The following is a 21,177-nucleotide window of genomic DNA, read 5'->3' as shown; positions in this document are numbered from 1 at the left end:
GACATACTAAAATCATCTGTGGAGCTTCTGGATCCTATTGACACCCAGGCCCCTAACTAGACCAATTAAACCAGGATCTGGGGAGTGAGAGGCCTAGATACATGTGCTGCTAATGGGCAGCCCATGTTGAGAACCCCAGAGGTTGACAAACATGTACTGAGGATTTTGCTGTAGCTGAGAATGACCATTAGGCCTGGGGAAAACACCCAGTGTGAGGAAGTGAAGTCATCCCCATCCCCTCCCCATGGGACTTTCTGCTCCTCCATCCATATGCACGTGGAACCCGGTGTATGGGCGGCCTGCTGAGGAGACCGGCAACAGGCAGTGTCAGCTAAGGGAGGCAGGGGCCCCTGACTCACCATCTGGGGTTCCTTTTGCTCTAACCAGAAGGTGGCGGAAGGATAACAGTGAGGGATGGAGGCATGGAAGAGGGCCAGGTTATCAAGTGCTGCTTAAAGGGACTTCTTCCAGCTGTGCTTCCTCAGGACCGTTCCCCGTCATACACTGCTAGGAAGCTCTTCTTAAGGCCTACCCCTTCATCATTCCTGTAGTGACATGTGCACAGCTTTCGGCTGACTTCCATAGGAGATTGTCTCCACGGCCCTGGAGGCCTGTGTGCCTTGGAGCTGCCAGGGAGCCTGGACGGCGCCCGCCCCAGGCCTCTGTCCCTGGATGACCCAGCTATAACTGAGAGTGGGCAGGCTTTAGGTGGGAAAGGAAGCTTGACTCTTTGTCGGGGCATTTACATGGGCAGATCCACCTTCTGAAGCAGGAAAGAGAGGCAAATGCCATCTAGAAGGAGCAATGCATCCAGATGGGAGCATCAGGAGTCCATGTGTTGAGAAAGGGTTCATCCCCAGGCCCTAGTTCTGTGCAACCTGTGTCCACCCCGCAAAGCCCCAGGAGCTGGCCTGGGAGAGGGCATGTGTTAGCGGCTAGGACTGCCCTGTCTAGGAGGCAGGACAGCAAGATGGCTCTTCCTTCCCAGCCAAGCCACAGGAATGTGGCCCAAGCTTCAGCTGGAAAGTCCCACCCCCTCCTTCCTCCCTCTGAGCTTCCTCTCGTCAGGAGCAGGAAAGGGAATGGCAGGAAGGGGCACAGAGGGGGAGGCTCCCTCCCAGCACATCCCTGAAGAGAGTTCCTTGTGGGGAAAACGCTCCTGGGGAAAATGCTGGAACATAGTGAGAGCTGTTTAACCAGCTGCTTCTTATCCAATTTCCTGGGTGGTTTCCCCGATACTTCCTGAAGCCCAGTCTCCTCGGGGCCCGGTAAGGCCTTTAATGCCCAGCCCAGTACGATGTTTTTCTGCTGCCCCAACAAGGGAGAGTTTCCCCTGGCCTTGTACACACTTGGCATTAATGTGGAAGAGGGAATGTGAAGGAGAGGCTTGAAGAGTTGTACACCTACCCATGTCCCATTTCAGGTCTACCCAGAAGGCTCTGCAGGGTTTCATGGGGTCTACTTTGAGGAGCGGGTGCAGAAGCTCCCATAACGGGCCCAAGGCTCCATCCAGGGGCCGGGAGAGGCAGGCCGGCTGTCTGCTCCGAGGCCTTCATCTGGTCTGGAGGTCTGTCAGTGGCCATGTGTAGAAGGCATTCTGGGAAATCAGAAGGTGCAGGCCCCTTTCAGGCCATGAGCCAAGGGCAAGGGCCTTGTCCTCTCCTTCTGTACGAGAGAACTCTCCGTACAGAGCAGGCTTTGGGAAATGCCGAGCCGTTAGCCCGAGTGAGTGAAGGCCCAGTGGAGGGAAAAACACAGGAGAGAGGTAAGCAGAGGGCACCGGCTCTCCTCCAGCCCTGCCAGTGATGGGATTCCTGGCAGCACACGCCTGCCATAGAGGGGACGTGTTACCAGCTCCCAGGATAGCCTGTCCATCCATCTTGCCTGGGCGACTGTGCTCTCTCCACCTGATTTATAAGGCGCAGTGGAGTGGACGCTCCTTCTTTGGTGCTTCTGTGGAGGAAGGTGCCCAGTGGCAGGCGCCGTCTGCCCAGCAGACACTGAGGGCCCCCAGAGTGGAATGGGGAGCAGGATGGGGTGGAGGGGCTCTAATTTTGGTCGGGGTGGGAATTTTTTATTGAGATGCCTCCTCGACTCATTTCCCTGGGCAGCAGCCCACTGATGTTTGTGGTCACCTGTTCTGTTCCAGATGCTCCCACCAAGGAGAATGCCAAGGCCCCGGAGATGAAAGCCCGGAGGCCCAAGAGCTCTCTTCCTCCCGTGCTAGGAACAGAGAGTAAGTACTTGTTCAGCTCCTCTAGGCAAGCCCAGCACTGAGGGCCAGCGTCAGAGCCCCAGCCCCCTCGTGTGCACCCCGCTGAGCCCCGGGAAGTCCTGGTGCCCGGGCCAGCGGCCACGTGACCCTGCCCACCCCTCCCTGCCTCCGCACGTCCACGTCCGCTCGCCGCCTCACTCAGGCCCTCTGTACTTCTCACCCAGACTCCTCCTCCCGATTCCTCCCAGGTGAGTCTTTCCTGCCGGTAGACCTTTCCAAGCTCAGATCTTACCACTCCTGGCTGTAGTCCCAGACAAGGGAGCCTCACACACGTCACTGTCCTGGCACACCCGCCACACTTGTACACACACATTCGGACGTCGGCCTGGCCCTTCTTTCCAAGCCCGCCCCCAGCTCCTCACTCCTATCTTAGACTCAAGCCAGACTGGGCTCCCCAGTGTGCAATGGAAATGTCGTGTCCCTTCCAGCATGCCTCGGCTGTGGGAGCACCTTCCCACGTGAGACAGACGCCCACCGAAAGGCCACCTCATTGCTTTCAAAGTGACCCTGGCCTCACGCGCACTCACGGAGAACTCAGCAGCGCCCTGCTGCCCCGTGTCTGGTGATGTGGCTGGGGCTCGCTGCCCTCCACTCCTGAGGGCTGCCGCTGGGCCTTGCTCATAGAAGGGCCTTATGGAGTCTCCTAGAATCAGGTTGCTACTGCGGTATAAACAGCTACTCAGGGAGGGAGCTTCTCCAGCAACTCTCCAGGACGGTCTCCCTCTTCCTGGGTCTCACCTAGAGGACCAGGGCCCACTGAGCCATCAGACACAGCATGCAGAGCCCACAAAAATATCTCAATCTCTTATAGAAGTAGAAGAAAAACTAAACTTTTAGGTCAAAGAAAAATGTTTTAATTCATAACGTTAATATATTTATCTTTATACCAATGCAGCTGTAAAATATAATTTGTGTGTATGTATGTATGTGTATATACATATATATCATTTTTTTCTTCCTTTTTAAAATGGAGGAAGGGGTTCATGAAGGCAAAAGTGCATAGAGACCACAAAAGTCATAGTGCGGCCCTGGCTTCCCCTATTGATTAATTATTGGTCTCATTTTATTAAAACTCTGCTTTGAAACCCCAGTTTTAACAGAGGGTATGGAGTGGTTTGAACATCCCCCATACACTCTATGTTTAAAAAAAAAAAAAAGACAAGCTCTTAATTACCCATACTAATAGAGCTAAGTGACTGAGCTTGATTAATTAAAAGGCTGAGTCTCTTTTTCTGTGACAAGGCAGAGTTCTGTGACTTAGTTTTATTCTCTTCTTTTCAGAGCTACATATTTACCTTCCTAACGATGAGCTTGGGTTTCTTGTGCACATACCAGCCAGCTGTCAGGGGGATGCTCAGCCTTCAGTATGTGGGGTAGCCAAACTGGAACTGTAATGTCTAATGGATATTTAACCAAAGTGGGGAGCTCAGATGATCAGGAGTGGACATTTAATAAGTTGCTGGAAATGCATAAATAATTGTAAGAAAAACCTAGTAAGAATGGGTTGGTGATTTTCTTTTCCAAGAGGATTACTTGGGCCTGTGCTCTATTCGTTACGAGAAAGTGGGATCTTAGGAGAGCACCCGGGGCTTGTGACGTAGGGGTCTGGGCCAGTCCTTCACCTCTCCTGGGAGCAGAAGCTAGAGCGTGTGGAGTTTGAGCTGGGTTGTCAGCAGCCTCCTGTCCTCAGCTCTGGCACGTCCATTCCGGGCAGATCCTGGAGGAAGTGAGCCGTGGGGTCAAGGGGAGAGCGGTGAAGGAGAAAACGGGCTGGAGACAGTGAGCAGTCCCGAGAGCTGGGCCTTTGTGCTGGAGGAGGGAAGGCTGTGGGAAAGGCCAATCAAGTTGTCATCGTCCAATTCTGGGATGGGAGCCCTCAACCCTGCTGCATATTACATTCACCTGGGGAGCTTCTGAAACCTCTGCTGCTGGGACACCCCAGCTTAGTTAAACCAGAATCTCTGAGGGTAGCATCCAGGCTTCAGTATTTGTTCAAGCTTCTGGCCCATTCCAGTGTGAGGTCGGTCAGGCCCGAAGCATGGCAAGCCTGCACTGTTGGGCCGGAGAAGCAGAGGGGGTCTCCTTTCCTGCCTCTGTTAAGTGTGGCGCTGCCTTGGACCCCGTCATGCCCAGGTCCTCAGACTATCTCTGGTACAGCCCACAGTCTCCACTTTTTAGGGAGGGAGCAAGATGCCAGAAACAGAGCTGGAAGCCAAGGCTCTTACCCCTCTGGAGGGAGTGGGGAGTGGGGCTCAGTCAGTGGTACTGCTTAGGGAAAGGGGCAGGGCTGATGGAAAGGGCTTGTCTCCCTTCATAGCAAATAAACACATTCGTGAGTGGATTAACTCCAGCAGACCCCGCTTGTCTGTGGAAGGGGAATTTTACTCTAGCCTTTGGGTCACAGTTACAGACAGGACAGACGTCTTACCCTCCCCCCCTCAAAGAAATGGAAGAGTGTTTCTCCATGTACAGTAAGGACCACTTTGAATGGTCCATCCGCGCAGCCCCTCATCACCCCATGCATCACCCCCTGGACACTGAGAGCTTCAGCAGGGTGGTTCTGGTGGCCCCTCCACCTGCTTACACACCTGTGCTCAGAAACCTGTCGAATTCTCTGGATGCTTCTAGAACACTGTGGAGCTTCCTTCCTGAAGGCTCCTGAGAAGGTAGCTGCTCGGAGATAGAAAATGAAGGAGGTGTCTTTTAGACCTGCACCTCCAATTCTATCCTCACTTTTCGGGATAATTTGTAGTATTTATTAATTACATATGTGTGCATTCTTCCTTAAACATGCTAAGCAGTATAGAAATGTTCCAGGGACAACATGAAAGCCCTCTTTCATCAACCCCCAGTTCTACTCACCTCCTCAGTTATATTCACAATTGTTTTTTTCTGAGCATTTGCATATATGCAGATGTAAATACATCATGCATTCTGGACACCTCTGCAGCTTGTCTTTCTCTCTTACCATAGCCGTCCCTCATCCCAAACATCTCTGATCCCATGAGAAAGCCCAGATTCTCTTGTCCCTGAGTGCTCTGGCTGTATATGTGTGTTCATTTTTTTCAAGGGCTGGGAAGTACCTAATCTAACTAGGAAATCCATCTCTCCTACCAGTAACCGAGGGAAGGCCAAGTGTTTTTCTTGTCAAGCAGATCATAGCCAGATCCCTCCCCACAAGAGCTCCGCACCCTCAGCTGTGTTGTCCAGTCCTGTGTGCGAGCTGTCAGGTGTGAGGGTAGACGGCACATGTCCACTCAGTGGCCTGGGAGCCCCTGGGAGTCCTGCTGAGGACCGTGAGGGAAAAGCCAAGTCCATCGGCCAACCCAGGTGGCAGGACGGGAGGAAATGGACAGAAGTACAAGCTAACGTGCCAGACCCCAAGTCACAAGTCCAGGAGCGAGGAGTGGCAGTGTGCAGTGATTTGGGACACGGGGAACTCTGGGCCAGGTTAGGAAGGAGAGAGGAATGTGGTGTGGTTGAAGTGGAACGGTAACATTGCTGAAACACTGGAGAAAGGAACTGCACAGATGCCAGAAGGAATGCTGTGAGCACCCCTCCCTCCCCCCACCTCCCCGGGTGCTCACTTAGCACCTGCCCAGCCCCGGTGCAGCAGGCGTCCCATCAGGTGCTCAGGCTCTGTCACTTCAGGCAGGTCTCACTCAGCTGAGCTACAGGTAGTTGGTCCCATTTTACAGAGGAGCAAAACTGAGCCTTAGAGAACTAAAGTGTCCTGCCTAGGGTCTGACAGCTGGTAAGATCTGGAACTGTGAGGCCAACCCTGATCCATGTTCCTGCTGCAGAGCCCCGTGCCCTGCTGGTCTCAGAGGCGTACTTTGTGGTGTCCACACGCGCCTGGGCAGTACTCCCCCCGGCCCATGAGGGGGCAGGGTTCTGTTGCCATGGGAGCTGAAGGGACGAGGAGGGCAACCCCCACCATGCTCGCTGGGATCCTCAGACCTGTCAGGGTGTTTGCCGCAAGCCTCCCAAGAGGAAATTTTTTATGACTTTATTTTGATATAATTTCAGATTTATAGAAAAGTTGCAGTAATAGTAGAAGGAACTCTTGTGTACCCATTACTTAGATCCACCAATTATTTATGTTTTGTTCTATCATCCTAGCATTCCCTATGTTATGTATTCATATAAATTTATTCACCATTCATGATATTCATGCAGATGTAGACATACTATATATATATTCACATATATTCACCATGCATCATATAGATTAGATGTACACGCACCATTTATGCATAAATTAGAGACATCATGCCCTTGATCTCCAGGTATGTCATTGTGTATCTCCTAAGAACATAACCACAATGCAGTTATTAAAATCAGGACATTTAACATTAACCCCATACTACTATTTAGTGCATGGTCTATATTCAGTTTTTGTCAATTGTCCTGATATCCTTCTAATGCCACTTTTCACCCCTCGATGGGAACTTACTGTTGGCACTCCTGGAACACTTCATCCACTCCTCCAGTCCGGAGTGGTTGTCCCCTACCTTTGGAGAAAGAACAAGAGAGAAGTGCACGGGCCCAGGGGAGAAGCATCCAAGACTCTACCTGGGTTGAGTAGGCATGGGGAGGTGGCAGCGTCCTCGTTGGACCTCCAGATGCCCCTTTACTGTGCCTGGTTCTGGGGCAGTGCTCGGGCACCAGACATAGCCAGAAAAGCCACTAGGCTAGAAAGCAAGGGACAAAAGTCTTGGTTCTGCCTCTGATTGAACATGTGGACTTGATCAAAACCATTTGTTTCTGGGCCTGGCAGATGGGGACTATCTCCAACTGAGCCCAGGCTTTTCCAGGTCTGCATCAGTCTATTCAATGAAATGCTTTTTTTTTTTTTTGAGTGACACAGTTCAGGTGAGGTCAGCTAACTCCCCTTCATATCATCCGATATGTGATGGGTTGAAGCTATAGTAAGTATCATTTGTTTGACACGGTAACAGAAACATCCTGATGGGAAGGAGGCTTTAAGCAGAAGGCCCAGGTCATGGTTATCCTAGCTGGAGGGGATCGGCATGGAACATAGATGGGGCTTCAGAGCTGGTTTTAGAGAATACAGACGTGGCAATGCCAGGTGGTAACAGACTTGGGGATTCCTCCTATCAGTCTGTAGAGCTGATGGTCTTTTAGAAAAGAGATTAATGAGCACAGGGCACTTTGATAACTTGAGGGCAGGAGCCAGGGCCTGTTCATTTCTGAAATGTCAGTGCCTAGCCTGAGGTAGGGATAAAATAAGCATTTGCTTTTACAAATAGATTCATGAGTTCCCAGGCTTTGAGGGTCCCTGCCTCTATTGCACTTCTGGGATTTGGGGATGATGCAGACAGAACACCCCTTTGTACTCTGTGCCTGGCAGTGGCCTGACATTTGCCACTTTGGCATCAGTGACCGCAATGGGCCATCCCAGATTATGCTTTTTAGATACCTTTGCCTTGGCCTCCTGTATGTGTCTCTCTCCAAAACCAAAGTCACGTCAACTTGAAAGCATCTTTGGATGTCCAGAGTAGTGCCCAGTTTTCCTGAAAGATTCCCCCAGGATCACATCTTTCTTTTAAATATTCTCTTGAAGTCATGGGGAATGTTAAGTCACGACGGGATTCAAAGAGCTAGAAGGAAATGCTAGACACGTTGACATTTGGCATCAAGATTTGCTTGACACTGGGATCCTGGAAGAAAAACTCTGGGGTATTTCCACAAATGCCTTTGAAAACTGGTACCAACTCCCAGTGTCTCTCTACCCAAGTATTGCTCCATGAGGAGGGATAGTGCCTAACATCACCCCCCACCCTGCCATGCATGGGACCTTGTGACTCCCCCCCCTCCTTCCCCTGTCTCCCATGATCCTGTGAAGTGGGTGGATGAGTCCTCCCCAGGGAGGACGCTGGTGCTGCCTTCCTGGCCACGCTGGGTGCCTCTTGCACAACTATCCTGGCCTCCTGTGTCCTGGGGGCTGGGGGGTGAGTGTTTGCAATGACAAGAAGAGCAGTGTTCCTCTGGAATCTTCTTGTATGACAGCCTTTCCTATGAAGGGATGTTAATTCTGGAGAAATGACCGATAATCCTCCACAGGTCTGCCTAGAAGGACATCCTGGAAGGGGCCCCGTGTGTGCCAGCAGTGGGGAAGTGTTGGGGGTTGTCCCAGAGCCCTGCGTCTGCCCAAGCGCAGGGCAGTGGGATTTGGCCTTCCCTCCTCGGGTCCCCACAGCCACCCTCCTTCCCCGACACAGCCCTGTGTGTGAGTGCGCCCTCCATACCTCACCCAGCCTGAGTCACCTTCAGGAGCCTGCAGTAGAAAGTTAATGCTGATTTTGGGAATTGCAAAGGGTTTGATGTCTATTTTTAGTTAACTACCAAAAAAGGGAAATGTCCCCAGAGAAGCAGACATCCAGGGACCTCCGTGTACCCGAAGCTGTTGGTGCTACCTCCCTAATTTTCCTTTGCTTTCCATTGTCTCAGACCCTTTTGACGCTGAGGGACCCACCTTCAGGCTCTGTAAATATCTCCCAAGCGCTTGCTCAGGTCTTCTGCCCTGCTGATTCATGGGAGAGGCCCTCCTGTGCCTTCAGACTGAGCAGTCTGGAAACTTCTGTGGACCCTGACCTCCTCCCCCATGCCGGGACAGAAGGAAGGCTCACCAGGCCAGGAGTCGGTCAGGGCTTGGGCAGGCCGGGGCAGAAGCAATCCGTGGGCTGCTCAGACAGGAGGCCGGCCTCCCCAGCCCTGCCCCCGGTTTCCCAGCAGGCTTCCAATTTCAGGCTTTGATTCATGATGTTTTCACTGGGCTGCTTCACCTCTTCCAGTCTCAATCTCCTCTTTAGAGTAGAAGGCCCAGCACCCAACAACAGCTTTGATCTAGTTGGTGACAGAGCAAGGAGGCAGCTCCTTTTCATGGAAAGTTGCACAGGGACTCAGGCTCCAGGGCTTTATCTCCCAGGATCAGGGTCACAGGGCTGGGGTGGAGTGTTCTGGGGAACTCCCAGGTTAACAGAGATCCTCAGGGGCTCCGCTCATTCCTTTAATAGCTTTCCAAGCATGTGCCAGGTACCATGCTAGGTACTGGGGGTACAAAAGGTGAACAAAATGGGCCCTGTTCCTGTGCCCAGGAAGCTTGCTGTGGTGTATGCGTGTTGGCCCTGGGTTTCTGCAGTTATGATGCCTCCAATGAGTGCTGACATACGACCACCTCGAAGGGCCGTGGAGCCCAGCCTGGCAGTAGTGATGTGGGAACTGCAGGCTGCCGGAAGAAGGTACCAGAGTCGGCAAAAGAGCTGAAGGCAAAAGGCTGGTGCTACAGAAACAGGAAGACAATGGGTGTGGGGGATAGAACAGCCCCCTCCAAAGGGTGAGGCAGGGCCCAGCAGCATCAGCATGCCCCAGACGGCCAGGAACTGTATTTCTAGCAAATTTCCCAGGTGCTCATGATGCACACTCAATTTGGAAAAACCACTGACGTCGAGCATCGGGGGCCTGGGTGACTGAGTTCCCCAAGAGGGAAGGAAGAGTAAGAAAGAAGATGGATGAGGGCTGGGGACGGATCTCGAAGGCCCTTGTAAGATGAGTTGGACTCGATCCTCAGTGGCAGTGGCTGGCATTGGAGAGGTTTAAACAGTGAACTGATGGCCTCGGAATGATGGCTGTATTAGGGCGGGGACAGGGGCCCAGAGGCCGAAGAGGTGCTACAGTTGGGACTAGAATAGTGACAGTGGGGAGGTGGAAAGTGGCAGACCAAGGAGGTATTTAGTGGGTGGAATTGACCGATGTTAGTAACAGGAGATGGTAGGGAGGGGGGCTTGGGAGGGGCAAGCAGCAGGTTTGGGGAAAAGATCCTGGATCTGCTTTTGGACACTGGGCTTGCAGTATAATGCCAGGGAAGGGGACGGTCAGGTAATGGGACGTATAGGTGGGCTGAGGAGAGAGGCCTGGGCTCCAGCGAAAATGAGGCCAGCAGAGAGAGGAATAAAAGAGGCACTCTTGAGAGCAGCAGTGAGCAAAGTACCCCAGGGGCATCTGAGTTAGGGGAGCAGAGCTAGGCCAGGAGGAGTTGCTGCCTGGGGCTGACCGTCTGGGAGAAAGGACTGAGTTCCTCCTCAGAGGGACGCACCAAGGGGAAGGCAGTGGGAGGATATTAGCTGCTAGCCTGACCATGTGGCCAATAGCTGCCACAGGATTTGCAAAGATCGTTGGATTTTATTTTCCTTCTAGGATATTCCTTTCTGGCAGTGGTTGGTGCAAACGTGTAAGGTGTTGGAGAAGGGAATGAGAGACACAGGGCTGACATTAATAATAAGACAATAGGACAGGTGACTTCAGAGTAGAGGAAACTAGTTAGTAACCCAAGGAGAGCTGAGAGTTTAAGCATCTGGACCAGCAAGAGTGTTACCTCCACTGAGGACTTGCACTGGGAGAAGGAGCGCCGGGAGCAGCATGCACGATGTCATGTAGGTACAGAGCTCAGCTGACACCGTGTGATGTACGAATAGGTGAAGGAATGAACAGAGAAGTCCCCTGGGGATCCATCTGGGGAAGAGGGGTGAGTGCGGTGGGGGGCTGGTATTAGAGCATGCACTCTGTACGATACCTTCTTTACAACGTAGCTTAATGCTTTACAACAAATTTTCCTTCTCCCCTTCACATTTTGTGAGTGAGGGAACTAAAGCTCTGAAAGGCTAAGTGACATGCTTTACGTCACACAGCTCAGGGAGCGACAGGGCAGTAACTAAACCCAAGCCCAGCTCCAGAGCCCGTGCCCACTGCCTTTCTGCAAGGGGACAGAGAAGAATCTCAAGGGCCTGGATTTGGGGATGGAGCAGAGAGTGAACTGGAGTAGAGGCAACAGGGAGAAAGCAGCCACGCACAGGGCATCAGAGGCTCAGGTCCTGTTTCTACCTTGGCCACATCTGGTTTTTATGAGCCTGACGAATCACCTAGGAATCTATCTCCTTTTTCATGACCTGGAAACAATGTGAGGTGCCCTGCTGGTTGGTGTTTTGTTGGGGAAAGAACCCAATAGGAAAAAGGATGATGAGATCATGGTTTAGACACCACAGGCACTGAGTCCAGCTCTCTGTGAGAAACCAAGTTTTAGAATCAGGGGATTCTGCTTTCCGACCCATGAAGTATGTTCTTCTAAGCCCTGAACACAATTAATGGATTTCAGCAGATGCTTGTATAAAATGTGTATGGCAAAGGATACAGAACCTCATTAACATTTAAAACTGTCTTTACTAATAGGAACCAAACCAGCTTCAAATGCTAACCAATGCAAACAGCAGAAGATGCTAATGTATAGAACAAACATAAAACTTTGGCCCTCGATCCATTTAACGGTGACGCAGGAAGATAGAGACCAGTTCAGGCTCTACTTCTAGCCACGTAGGTTTGCCGAGGCTGCCAAGAATAGCGGAGAGTGGGACTTTGGGGTCATGTGATTTCATGGTGCGCTGCCGTGGTCCTCCTTGTTCACTCTCGGCCCTCCATTCCACGCCTGTCGCGCTCCTTCCCAGCCTCCAGAGCCCGTCCACAGCTGCGTTCATCCCTACGGCCGCCACAGCAAAATACCACAGACCAGGGCCTTGCACGACCGAAGTGTATTGTCTCACGGTTCTGGGGGCTGAAGTCCAAGTGCAGCGTATGGGCACATTTGGTTGCTTCCGAGGCCTCTCTCCTTGCCTTGCAGATGGGCGCTTTATCACTGTGTCCTCCTGTGACCTTTTCTCTGTGCATGTACCCCGGTGTCCCTGTGTGCCCAAATTTTCTCTTAAGGACACGGGTCCGTTTGGATTAGGACCCCTGCCCCATGGCTTCACCATAACTTAATTACCTCTTTAAAGCCCATATCTCCAAATATGGTCATATTCTGAGGTACTGGGAGGCGGGAGTTTCAACATAAAAATTGTGGGGGGGATGCAGCTCAGCCCGTAACAGCAGCCCCACACAGCTCCTCTGAACAGATGGCTTTCGCTGTCCACGGGAGGTCAGATCCTGCCTGTGGTAGCAGCCCTTCGGCGTCCCTGGAGGGCCTGTCCCTTCCCAGCAGTCCTTGATGAAGAAGGGAGGGGCTTCGGGGCTCAGCCTCTCGTGGCTGTTCCAGAACCCATCTGATACCTGCTTCTAAGGGCTTTCCCATGCTCTTCCATCTCGGGGCTCTCCCTCTCCAGAGCCCCCACCTTCTGCTTTCAAACCTGTACTCCTCTCTCACCTGGGAAGAAACCTTGCTTGACATTTCTCCTTCTGTCACCCTGTTTCTCCTTGTCCCTTCAACTCCAGAACTCATGTCAGGTTAGTTGACTCCCTACCTGTTTCCTTGAGAATCTCCTCTGAAGTGACTTCTGACCACACCGTCTCATGGAACCTGCCCTCTCACACCTTACCCCGTCACTCAGCGCTGGTCATACCTGACGCCCACTTCCCCGGGGCCCATTCTCCTCCACCCTTGCTTGCAGGAACAGTCCTCCTTCCATCTGCTGAGGTCCACAGCCCCCTCCTTCATCATCCCAGCTCCTCACCGTGGGCATCGCCTGGGATCAGACACTGGCCCCGTCCCATCTTTCACTGCATTCTTTCCCCCAAAGAACTGACCCATCCTCACAGTTTCCATTATGATTGCGTGTTTGATTCTGGAGTCTTTCGCTTCCAATCTCCACCAACCTCCCTCTAGAATTCTGATCCGGGGCTTCTAGCCTACAAGTGGGTTTAATTCTTTCATCTACCACATTCACTTGAACCAAGCCAAATGCCTCCTCTTTCACTCCCAAGTTCTGTTGTTCTGTCACTAGGATTTTCCCCACTTATCCAAGCCAGAAATCTCTAAGGAATCTTTGTACCTCCCTTCAGCCCCTAATTGTTTTAACTTTTCTTCTGTCTCTTATTTGTATTTTCTTTTCTGCTGCCTTTACCAAGGTTGGACCTCGATCACTTCTTTCCCAAAGGATGGCAGTAGCCTCTGAATTGGATAGCCTTGTCCCCAGGAGGTGGGGAGACCTCCAGGAGTCCTCAAGTCCAGCTGGACTGCTGTTTGCATGAGGACTCTCTGTTCACTCTGGACAAAGACCTAACTCTCAGACTTGGGATCCTAGACCAGCACTGTGAGGACAGCGGTGTTCTGTGTCTGTGCAGTATGGTAGCCACAAGCCACGTGTGGCTATCGAGCACTTGAAACCTGACTACTATGACCGAGGAACTGAATTTTTTATTTTCCTTCATTTAAATTGTCACACTGCCTTCATACCACTGTTCTCTAATCCCAGCCCCACGCTCTGGACGGCCTCCACCAAACATCACCTTGATCCTCAACTTAAGCCACTCTCTGTTCCTGAACCGTGGGGCCCTTCTGTCTCTAGTTCAGTTGTTCTGTAGCCTTGAGTTCCGTCCTGTGTCCCACCATCGACCCCTGCCTAGTCATCCCCTCAGCCCACAGTGCAGCCTCTTTCTCCTTCACTTGAACGACCGCATCGTGTTGTCTGGATAAAACTTTCTTTTTCTTTTTTTTTTTTCTTTAGGTAGGCTCTACACCCAGCGTAGGGCTTGAATTTACCACCCGAGATCAAGAGTCTCATGCTCTAAGGATTATCTCTAAGGATTATCCAGGTGCCCCCTGGATAAAACCTTTTATTTTTTTTATTTTTATTTTTATTTTAAGATTTTATTTATTTACTTGACAGAGAGAGGGAGAGCACAAGCAGGGGGAATGGCAGGCAGAGGGAGAGGGAGAAGCAGGCTCCCCGCTGAGCAGGGAGCCCGATGCGGGCTCAATCCCAGGACCCCGGGATCATGACCTGAGCAAAAGGCAGATAGATGCTTAACTGACTGAGTCACCCAGGCGCCCCTGGATAAAACCTTTTAAAAAAACTTTCTATTTAACTTTTATTTTGAAATAATCTCAGACTTAAAGTTGCAAAAAATAGTACAAATAATTCTTATATACCCTTCGCTCCAATTCCTTAAATATCAGCATTTTACCATGTTTGCTTTATCATGTATTTTTTCTCCCTCGCTTTTTCCCCTCTCTCCTTCCCTCCACCTCTCTACACACACATATGCATATATATACGTATTTGTACATATAATTTTTATGAGTAGTTTGAAAGTAAGTTGCATACATGGTATCCTCAACACTCAAATACTTCAGTGTACATTTCCTGAAAATAAGGACAGTCTCGTAAAAACCACAGTTTGGTGATCAAAACATGAAATTAACATTGATACAATACTATCATCTAATTTATTGACCTTATGCAAATGTTGCCAGTTGTCCCATCAATATCCTTTATGACAAAAGGAAACAAACAAAAAAAGCCTTTCCTGTGGGCCACAGGCCTTGCCATTTAGGCCCTTGAGGACAAGCTCTGATTTCTTACATGTGTGTGGTTTTCCTCTCAGTTCCCGGGTTAGGGGTGTGTGCTGACTGGCATTTGCCTGACACACAGCAGGCCCTCAGTAAGTTTTGGTAAGATGGACAGGCGGATTGATAACGTTGAGAAGCTAGGGTACGTTTGGTGGAAGCAGGCCTCACCCTGGGCTGGACCACATGCCTGGTAGTCATCAGCTCTGTGATCTCAGAGAGTCCTTGCGTGGCTCTCAGGTGGGTAACCACACTCTCTGTTTTACAGATGCACAGCTGATAATCCACAAAGTCAGCTGACTTGCCTGTGGGCACACAGCAATGTCCAAGCCAGGACACAGGGCTTCTTCTCCATAATCTGCAGAGGTGAAGCTTTGTGGGTGAATAATTGCTAACATTACCACTGCTCATTCCTTCAATAAATAGTTACCAAGTGCCTCCTCTGTCCCAGGCACACTGAGTATACAGCAGTGAGCAAAAAAGAAAAAGTCCCTGCCCTCGAAAACCTTTTACTTTAGACATAGGGGAAGGGCAGACAGTAAATAAACAAGTAAATATATAGTTTGTTATATGGTGCTAAGTGCCATGGGGAGGAAAATAAAGTGGGGTAAGGGAGATAAGAAGTGCTGGGGGCAGGGGGTTGCTATTTGATATAGAGTGGTTAGGGAAGATCTCATTGGTTAAGTGACTCCCATTCTTTTGTATTTGTATATATAACTTATATACAGTAAAGTTCACCCTTTCTGGGACACAGTTCTGTGAATCTTGACAACTGCATATAGTCACATAAGTAGTGCCATAATCAAAATATGGTTCCCCCACCTTAAAACATGGCTTTGTGCCCCTTAACGGTCAACCCCTGTCCCCATCCCCCGCTAATCTGCTCTTTGCCCCTATAGTTTTGCCTTTTCCAGAATGAGGCATATAAATAGAATTATACAGTTTGTAGCCTTTTGAGTCTGGCCTCTCTTGGAGAAAGATGAATCATTGAGATTCATCGTATGTTCTGTGTATCAGTAGTTTGTTCCTTTTTCTTGATAAGGAGTATTTCATTGTATGACTATACCATAAGTTCATCCATGCTCCAGTTGGGGGACAATTGGATAAATTCTAGCTTTTGGCAATCACAAATACAGCCACTATAACCATTCACATACAGATATTTGTGTGTGCATAGATTCTCATTCCACCTGGATAAATAGGTTTTGATTAAAGACCTGCAAGAAAGATGAAAACAAGCCATGAATATCACTGAGGGTATTTTTGGTATTCATCATATTGTTATTTAACCAAATGAATAGGTTTGTGCTGTGAAATTGGTCTGTGTGGGTCATTTTTCTTATTTGAGTTACTTGGAGAAAGTGGAAGGAATGGAGTAGGAATGGAAGAGACCGTCTGGTGGGTTCACTCATTTATTCATTCATTCATCGATCCATTCAGCAAACACTAAAAAAATGAAAGCCACTAGTCCACAGTCTGTGACCCAAAGGAAGCCTGAGACCCTTGGATCCACACCAAAGGCTAATTTTAGATGATTTGTCTGACATAATTTCCTTTCTGAGTTTCCTGAAGTTTGGGTGAGAGAAGAGTTACTGAGTGTGGAGTTATCATCATTGAAATGGACAAAGGAGACTCAGCATTTTTGAGTTTTTATCTCAATGGAGGCTCCAGAAACCCTTACAGAGGGCCCCCCACCCCGAGAACTGATATTCATTCAGTTGTGAGGTTGTCTATGCGGGAGTGCAAGATCTCCTGAAAAACACATTCAAGTGAGGGCTCTACCTGGGGCAGGGGCAGTGGGCAAGGCTCCTAGGATTCGGGAGCTTTGTGAAAAGCCAGATTGACAGAAAATAACCTGTGAATGTCTCTTTTTCAGGTGATGCAACTGTGAAAAAGAAACCCGCCCCCAAGACACCTCCGAAGGCAGGTAATTGGCCACCAGGAGCATTTGGGGGCAAGAGTCATCTGCCATGAGGGGTTTTTCCTTTGCCCAGCGAGACTGAGCACTGGTATAAGGTCCCAGGAGACCACCACTGCCCCTCCCTGATTCAAGCTCTGCATTATTCAGACCAAACTTTCCCCAAGAGCCTCTGTACAGCCTGGTCCCCTACCCTCTCTCACTACTTGTCCTTTCTCCTGCTTCCCTGTAGCGTCCCTAGCTATAGGGATGTCATATGGCATCACACAGTTTGAGTGACTTTCCCATCCGTTCTGTGAAATTCTGCCTAACCCTCTGCCCTCCACGCTGCCATTTAAGGAGGTGATCCACTCTGTGCTGTCTTAATGCGCTGTTCTGTATGTCCTTGTCATATAGAGCCTTGTCTGTTTCCCAGTGAAAGACATTTGAGGACATGAACCCTATTGAACCTGTCAGCCAGGGTAACCTGACGGTTCGAAGGCAAGGTGCTGCTTAATTAATAAAGGAGTTAGCAGGGGGCACCTGGGTGGCTCAGTTGGTTAAGCATCTGCCTTCAACTCAGGTCATGATCTCAGGGTCCTGGGATCAAGCTCCCTGGGCTTCTCCTACATCTTCTGCTGTTCCCCTTGCTTGTGCTCTCTGGCGCTCTCTCTCTCTCTCTCTCTCTCTGTCAAATAAATAAATAAAATCACTTAAAAATTAAAGGAGTTAGCAGGTAGATTAAAAATTTAGGGTAAGATGCAAATTCCAGAGCAGGTGACACATGGAAAATTATGCCATGTAAATTGTGTGGGCCATTTTGGAAGAATCCAAATAAAGACATGAACCAACCTAGCAGGCCCATGAGTTTGGACATTCTGGAGCAGTGGCCGCTGTCTTCAGTGTTACCCTGAAGGCTCTAGAAGGCGAGAGAGGAACAGACCAGTGTGGACAGCAGCACTGAGTGAGATCAGTCTGTCCGAGGCTCCTGTCTCATTGCTCACTTTGTCACTTGTCCTCTCCCAGCCATGGCCCCTCAGATCATCCAGTTTCCTGAGGACCAAAAGGTGCGCGCAGGAGAGTCTGTGGAGCTGTTTGGTAAAGTGGCAGGCACCCAGCCCATCACCTGTACTTGGATGAAGTTCCGAAAGCAGGTCAGTGAGGGAGGGGAATGGCCCGAGAATGACCCTCCCAGCCCCTGGGCCGAAGGGGATGAGAAATGCTGTCATGGCGGCAGCATCATTTTGATCAGCCGGGCCTTAGAAATGGGAGGGGAGGGCCCTCCCCCACCTGTCCCCACCCCCACATCTGAGTTGTTAATAACCTTTGCTTCTGAATCTACCATGAATACCTGCTTTACAGACCATTTGTGTGACAGAGAACAGTATGAAGGAAAAAAAGGAAACCATGCATGCCCCCCACCTGATTTTGGATATTTTAGTCTAGAATTCTACTCAGAGTCAGGAAAATAGAACCAGTGACCTAAAGGACCTCTCAGACCCTGTGAGCCTTCTGTGATTCTGGGCTAGCCCACTGAGCCCTATCTGTGGTAACAACTTCAACTTAACCACGTGCTGCAGGGATAAAAGGGAAGCTGGGTATTTGGATAGATAAATTGTACATTAAATAGAACCTGGCTTACTGGCCCAGAAATATACCATTTCTAATAATGATCCTATGAAAGAAATGTCTGAATTTCTTTTTTCTTTTTTTTGAAATGTCTGAATTTCTGAACAACCAGCTTAAAGGGACATGGGGAGCCCACCCGTTCTACTGAGCCCATATTGGTAGCGTGTGCCTCTTACATGTGATCGACAAAGGTCCCAGATGGTGGCTGGCACTGAATCAGGAACTTTGCAGAGGATGTGAAGATTTCGTCTGAGTTCTCTGCTGTTCTGTTTCTAAACCGTTCAAATTGTCCTAAGGCCCAGAGATGGGAGGCTAGTACCAGGGAGGAATGGAGGACTGGTCTCAAAAGATGAAGCTGAGAAGCCTGCCTTATCGTCCCAAAGATGCTTGCTCTCTGCTCTGTCTGGCCTTGTAGTGTCTGAAGGAAGATGTAATCTCTCCCTTTCCAGAGACATTTGGCCAGGTCCCCTTCAGGGACAAAAGAACTTTCTCTGGTGATGGATATGTTCTGTATCCGTTATCCAATATGGTAGCCACCACCATATGTGGCTACTGAGCACTTGAAGTGTGGCTAGTACAATCAATTAAATTGTAATTAATAAAAATCATTATAACGGCTTTGTTATATACACCTTAACATTCAGACACCATAAAATTTGACCTTTTAAAGTGTACAATTCAGTGGTTTTCAATATATTCACCAATTGTGTAACCATAACAATGATCTAATTCTGGAACATTTCCATCACCCCAAAAAGAAACCGTGGACCCATTAGCAGCCATTCCTCCCTTTTCCCCAGGCCCTGGCAACCACTAACTTACTTTCTGTCTCTATGGATTTGCCTATTGGGGGCAGTTCATATAAATGGAACCATATAGTATGTATTCTTGTGGTAGTGTAAATCAGTACTTCATCCCTTTTTATGGTCGAATAATATCTATTGTCTGGATATGCCACAGTTTGTTTATCCGTTCATCAGTTGATGGACATTTGGTCTATTTCACTTAGTTAATTATGATTTAAGTAGCCACATGTGGCTAGCGGCTCCAGTATTAGCACAGAAGAGGTCAGAACACACTGGGGCGGCCTTTGTAGGGGGCTCTGCTCAGACGTGTCTGAGATATGGGACCCTCCTCAGCTCTGGTCTGGGGCAGCAAGTGCAGACAGAGCTCATCTGCCAGGCCCTGCTCAGCACCCTCCCTGCTCGCCCCAGATCTGGACCACCTCAGGGAGGCTTGGCTTTGGACGCAGGAGAGGAGGGGCCTTACGGGGAAGCCCAGAGTCCAGACAAGACGGAGCCCCATACCGCTTGTCCAACAGCATTCCCTAAGGGTGGGGAGTGGGGGTCGGAGCCCTCCTCCTTTCCTGGTCCAAGTCTCCAGCGCCTGCCCCACTCTCTGCCCCCAGATCCAAGAGAGCGAGCACATCAAGGTGGAGAACAGCGAGAATGGCAGCAGGCTCACCATCCTGGCCACATGCCAGGAACACTGTGGCTGCTACACTCTGCTGGTGGAGAACAAGCTGGGCAGCAGGCAGGCCCAGGTCAACCTCACTGTCGTGGGTGAGTCTGGGGACGGGGTGGCCTGGGGGTCAGAGCACAGGGAAGGCAGAGGCCCCAAGCAGGATGGGGGGGGCCTCAGGGCTTCATCTCCCTGGGGCCCACTCCTTCAGCACCCTGCCCACCGCCTGGCAAGCTCCCGTGTCCCCTCTCCCTGCCCCCTCTCTCTGGCAGGGCTTCATGCCTCTGGAGAAGCCCAGACCCTGCCGCCCACCACACAGCGTTTTCCTGTTCCTATGAATCCGCTCCTGTCTTCTCTCTTTCTAGCCTTTGGAAACCCTGAGCTGCACTACTGCAGACCCATCCTTCCGGCACCTTCGCTCGCTGTCCCTGGGGTCCACTCCCTTCCCTCTCCCCCGCTACTCAGTCCCCTTGCCAATCCTCGCCTTCAACTAGTGCTGCCTTCCACTGCCCGGCTCCTGCACCTGGTTCTGGGAGCACCGCGGGCAGAAGATCACGACCCCCAGACTCAGTGCTGGGCTCCGCCGGTGTCCAGCTGGAGGCGTCAGTCGGCTCAGTGGCTTCCCTGAGAAATAGGAGGTGGCAGGCATGAACCTGTACCACTTCATGCCCCGCACCTACAGGTGTCTGCATATCTGTGCCCCCCTCTCTCGTCTTCGCCTCTCTACTTCTCCCGTAAATGTTGCCAGGGCTCTCTCATCCCAGCCAAACACACAGGAGCGTGTACGCCTGCAATACCCTGTCTTGCTCTGGCCGCGCAACCATCTCTTGCCGTCTTCCTGGCCATAGCCCCCTGAAGGTGGCCGGTCTCCACTTGGATTCTGCTTCCTCGCCTCCCTGTGGCCTCCCTCCCATCCCCAGGAGTCTGTTGGGACCACCCTTCTGAGGTCACCGTGACCCCCCAGTCCTACATCCACTCCTTTTTCTCACCTCCTGCAGCATGGAGTCGAGTCTCTCTCCAGACTGATTTTCAAGTTCACTTTTTCCTCTCCATCCCAGTCACTGTTTTTCATGCCCTGATGGACTCTCTCCTGAAATGTCAAAATACCTTGCTAACTGGTCCCACACTGTGGGTTGTGCTCAGCTCCTTGAGCCCTGACATGGCAGGTGCTCAGGACAGCAAAGGAACAGCAGAGGAAGGAGTGGGCAGATGGATAGCGGGCCGTGTCTCTGCGCATCTGTGGGCCGTCAGAGGTTGTGTGTGTGAAGGCCTTTGGCCTGATGGTTACTGATCTGATCGCCTTCCTTTTTCTGCTTTAGATCAGGAGTTGTAAATCTGGGAAGGCCAGTGTGCTTACAGGTCAGGGAACAGGTTTCTCATCTATAAAAAGACAGGAGACAACTTTTTCTCACTCTCTCTTTGCTGACTCCGGATGTTCATTTCAGTAATTTTCCCCCAGGAGTCAATAACATTTGGGGGCTTGGGGGCTTGACGCTAGTGACCCAGTTTGCCTACACATTTAGACATGTACCTGAACTATTGATTTGGCCTGACACG

General features: G+C 50.5%; 1 protein-coding gene across 12 annotated transcripts in view; it reads left to right on the top strand.

Moving 5' to 3' along the window:
• Window positions 1–21,177, top strand: part of MYLK (myosin light chain kinase) — a 259,025-nt gene that overhangs the window by 192,800 nt on the left and 45,048 nt on the right. For 9 of the 12 annotated variants that reach the window (XM_073894409.1, XM_073894402.1, XM_073894396.1 and 6 more), the window contains 4 exons: window positions 2,150–2,236; window positions 16,510–16,560; window positions 17,557–17,684; window positions 19,568–19,721. In XM_073894409.1, coding sequence (XP_073750510.1) covers window positions 2,150–2,236; window positions 16,510–16,560; window positions 17,557–17,684; window positions 19,568–19,721 — 420 coding nt within the window. Of the gene's footprint in view, window positions 1–2,149; window positions 2,237–2,284; window positions 2,464–16,509; window positions 16,561–17,556; window positions 17,685–19,567; window positions 19,722–21,177 lie in introns of those variants that run through there. The other 3 variants (XM_073894398.1, XM_073894433.1, XM_073894424.1) reach the window with 2 other exon arrangements.

This window comes from Callorhinus ursinus, unplaced genomic scaffold (assembly GCF_003265705.2).
Source record: "Callorhinus ursinus isolate GAN/ISIS: 27379988/994484 unplaced genomic scaffold, GSC_fseal_2.0 scaffold1, whole genome shotgun sequence".
Lineage (NCBI taxonomy): Eukaryota > Metazoa > Chordata > Mammalia > Carnivora > Otariidae > Callorhinus > Callorhinus ursinus.
Note: the sequence above shows the minus strand (reverse complement) of the source record. Positions and strands in the feature narration are given on the sequence as shown.